The sequence below is a fragment of the Buceros rhinoceros genome, unplaced genomic scaffold (genome assembly GCF_000710305.1).
Source record: "Buceros rhinoceros silvestris isolate BGI_N320 unplaced genomic scaffold, ASM71030v1 scaffold24118, whole genome shotgun sequence".
Lineage (NCBI taxonomy): Eukaryota > Metazoa > Chordata > Aves > Bucerotiformes > Bucerotidae > Buceros > Buceros rhinoceros.
Genome location: NW_010425486.1, coordinates 22,742 through 26,708, shown reverse-complemented (window position 1 = coordinate 26,708; position 3,967 = coordinate 22,742). Strand labels below are relative to the sequence as shown.

At 53.3% G+C, this 3,967-nt stretch overlaps 1 protein-coding gene across 1 annotated transcript in view; it reads left to right on the top strand.

Annotated features, from left to right (window-relative positions):
* The window catches only part of SZT2 (seizure threshold 2 homolog (mouse)), a gene marked incomplete at its 5' end in the record, with an annotated part of 25,994 nt that overhangs the window by 2,892 nt on the left and 19,135 nt on the right, over positions 1 to 3,967 (top strand). Inside the window, 3 exons of the mRNA XM_010141178.1 lie at positions 122 to 240; positions 645 to 809; positions 1,414 to 1,498. Coding sequence (XP_010139480.1) covers positions 122 to 240; positions 645 to 809; positions 1,414 to 1,498 — 369 coding nt within the window. The remainder of the gene's footprint in view (positions 1 to 121; positions 241 to 644; positions 810 to 1,413; positions 1,499 to 3,967) is intronic.

The window sequence follows — 3,967 nt, the reverse complement described above, 5'->3', positions numbered from 1 at the left end:
GACATGTTCCCTGTGGGAAGTGAGTATGAGTGTGGTACGTTCTGAACAGGCAGGGAGGGGTGGCTGTGGTCATTCTTGCTGGATGGGTGAAAAAGATGCTGTACCTCTGCTTCCTTGTCAGGGCCTGAGATAACAGATGAACTGGTGAAAGTGCTGCGCAGGCGCCTGGATGAGGCCACCCTGGATATCATCACTGTGATGCTGGTGCGGAACTGCAAGCTGACCCCAGCAGATGTGGAGGTACTTCACTGGATGTCTGCTCTGGTCATCCCAGAACCCATAACTCTTCCCTAGTTTTGACCTGTATCAGTCTCTCCTGCTCCAGAGCAGAGAAGGCCAGGGCAGTTTGCTGCATCACATTCCCTGCTCCAATGCTTGCTCAGACTAGCATTCACCAAAGTATATACTGTGTGGGAGACAGGGTTGGTGGGACATCCCCTTTGCTGGTGTTTGCAGCATGGCAGGGCCTCCCTGTGAATGTCCCTAGAATATCTGCCCACATCTGCCTCTGGGTGCTGTCTATGGGCCTGAGTTCTGCTCACCACACTCTCCCTTCGCAAAGCCAACTGGCATAATTTCAATCAGTGTCGGAGCCCGGCGGCATCCTGCTAGCCTCAGCTGGGTTTAAAGCCTTCTCTCTGCAGTTTATCCAGCCCCCCGGAACGCCACCCACAGAGGTCCTGCAGTTTGCCCTGCCACCCTCCGCCCTGCCTTGGCTGCATGCAGTGGCCTACTATCTGCGTCAGAACCTGCTCATCTTCCTGCACACCCCAAAGTACACAGACAGCAATGTGGAGCACCACTTCAAGGTGAGAAGGGCTGTGAATGGGTATGGCAGTCTGCACAGGTTCTACTGCTGCCGAGTGCATTTGTTGGGGCAGCTCAGTCATGTTCCCAGCTCTGCCACGTGGTGTTGGGAGGAACTAACACTGAATACTGAAACCTGGAAAAGTTTGGCAGGACTGTGAGCTTGACTTTCCTGTTTGGCCTGGACAGGTCTTGCTTTCACACAAGTGGTCACTTTCTGTGCGAAAAGCAGCAACCACAAAGCCCATACCCCCACTCATCTCCCAGAAGTGTGGGAGAAGACCCCCTTGCCGAGCTTAGCTTGCGTTCTTGCATGGCTCCCTCAGATCAGGATTAATAAAATTTGGGAGCAGCTACCCACCCCCTGAACGTGGCCGTAGCAAGGGTAGAGGGTGAGGCTGGGTGTGTAGTGCTGTATAACTCTGCATAGAGCTGTAGGGAGTTCCTTCAGCCCAACAGCAGCAAGGGCTGTACTGGCAAGTGTTCTAAATTGGTCTGGATTACTTGCTACAGGTGTAGGGATGAGCTCTGCACACACATGGGCCTCTGCTTCCAGTTAAGGCAACTTCTCTAATCTCTGTCACTGTTATTCCTTCCTCTCCTTAGCACTACTTCAACCACAGTGGGAGCATTCCTGACCAAGATCTCTATCTGTACAACAAACCAGGTGGCCAAGGAACTGGTGGAAAAGGTATCAGGTTCCACTCTTCGGAAACAGGCTGGGTGTTGGGGAGCTGCTTCCCATGTTGGAGAGCTGAGTGACTGAGGAGGGCCAGCGCTGGGGTAGTGTGTTCCTCCGATGGCTGGGAGATGGGCAGGGTGTGTGCGTGGGGAACTGCACCCTTGCACGTGTGGTGGAGTGAACAACTTGCTACACTCGGCCTCTTGCTGTAGGAAGCAGCTTTAGGTTGCAGTAGCTGTGGGGCAAGACATAGTCAGACCTCAGTAAGTGTGGGACACAGATGCTCAGTGGGGCTGGAGATGGGAGCAGAAACAGTTGCTGCAAAGAGGTAGCTGGATGCTGTGTGTAACTGACCACGGGCTGTGCGGGAAATGTCCTTACTCTTTTCTGTGGGCTGCTGGAGGAGGGACTGGATAAGGCCCATCCCACAGCAGACTGTTGTGTCATGTGTCGTGTCCAGGCTGTATAGTGTCACCTGGCCATCATGTCTTGTGCCCCTTGTGCACCATCTGAATGTTCTTCTGTTACGTAGGTACCATGTCGGACCTTGTGCAGCACCTCTTTCCGCTCTCCCACTTCCAAGGTAGCACCTGTGGCTCCAAGTATTACTCCGGTTCCCTTTCCTGTGCAGCTCCTTGGTCCCTCTGGTCCCTGCTGTTCTTGTTTTCCTTGTGCTGTGGCTTCAGCTCTGTGTTTGTGTGTGTGTGTCCGTTTAGCTGAGCCTCCTCTTTCTTGCTGGCTGAATAAATGAGCAAACAGAACCTGCCTCCTTGAGGTGGCAGCTTTGCAGGCCCTGGCTGCTGAGGGTCCATGTGCTGCCCTGTTAGCTTGCAAGCAGTGAACTCCAAAATCCTGCACCCTTTTTTTCCCACAGGTCCGAACAGGCATCTCCTCCCTGAGGAGGACAGGAGTCGTGACATTTCAGCTGTGGTTTCACACTCCAGGGTGTAGCACGATCTTGCTCCCAGTGGCTCTGTCCTAGGGTGGGGGTTTCCTTGTGTACCAAGGAGCTAGAGTGGCTGGACGCTAGACATGGACTTCCTATTTCAGCAAGTCTGAGTCAGGGAGGGCTCAGAGTCCCTCACAGAAGGGTGATAACAGCTCCCTAGCGCCCCACCTCTCTGCAGAGTGGATGGATGGCTGTGTAGCCACATTCCAGTGAACTGGGCAGTGAGGACCATGGTGACTCTTGCTAACTTTATCTCTTCCTGTAGCCCCAGAGCTCAGGTCTTGCATTTCTTACCAGTGATTTAGTGGTTGCATTTCAACTTTTCTGTACTCCTGTAACAAGACTGGAAGCCTTGTTCCCTGTGGCAAGGAGGTGAGCCTTTCTGCTAGTGGGGTAGGGGCAGCCGTCACCTCTGCCCTGAGAGGCTGAGCTGGCTGCAGGGTGCTGAGCACTTGGCACTTGCTTGGCAAACCTACTGTCTCAGGAAGCACCCGTGAACAAGGAGTCTGCTCCTGTGACAGCTGACCTGGCCTGCTTGAAAGCCCTGCTGTGGGTGCTCCCTCTCTGGAGCATGTGTCCCAGCACCAGGAGAACATGGGACATTGTGCTTGGTTGTTCTCATTTCTTCACCTTAGACTGAAGCAGAGCAGAGGTACAGGAACGGGTGTGATAGAGAAATGTGCCAGAGAGGGGAGAACTGAAGGGACTCAGTGTGGCAATTTATCCAGAAGACGACAGGAGTGAATGCATCTTGGTCTACAATTACCACATGAGTATCCACTGTCATTTTGGTGGGCCTGAGGCTGACTGTTAGGCCACACAGATGAGGATTTTGTGCCCGTCACTGTTTAAAGCAAGAAAGTCTGCTTGGTAGAGCTCATATTCACTGTCATGTGGGACAGATTTGCTGGTCTTGATAACTCTGTATTGACACCCACATCCTGGAGAGTTGCCCTGCTGCAGCAAGAGGCTGTGTGAGATGGGGGAGACCCTCTGTGAGGCTCCCTGCCCTGCTCTGAAGTGAGGGATAAGGCTAGATAAAGTCCTTGTACCCTCTACCTTCGATATGTAGGAAATTGCAGTCTTCTCCATTGTTGTTCGTGTGCCTGTCTGGAGGAAAGACGTGCTGGAAGCTGTTGCAGAGCTCCTCTGAGACAAGGCAGCTCCTGTACTTTTCTTCACATGGAGGGGTGCTCAGAGGCGTAGTCTCCTTCCCTCAGTGTGAGTGCAAGTGAGCTGCCTTCTAACTCATATGCATACCTCTCTTGTTTGGTAAGCAGCTCTCTCCATCCCAGTGTCCTCTCCCTTGCCTCCAACATGTCTAGGAGGAAAGGTTGCTGCAGAGCTTACACTTCGAGAGCAATGATGGAGACCAGGTAGTTGTGCTGCTGGTTAGACCTGGGCACAGGCTGCTGGGACTAGGCTTGTCTCAGCACAGGGAAGGCACCGTCCTCCATTTGGTGGTGTGGATCCAGCTAGGTGTGATTTGGTTGCTCTGTGGCACTGGAGTCTGGTGTCACTCCCATTCC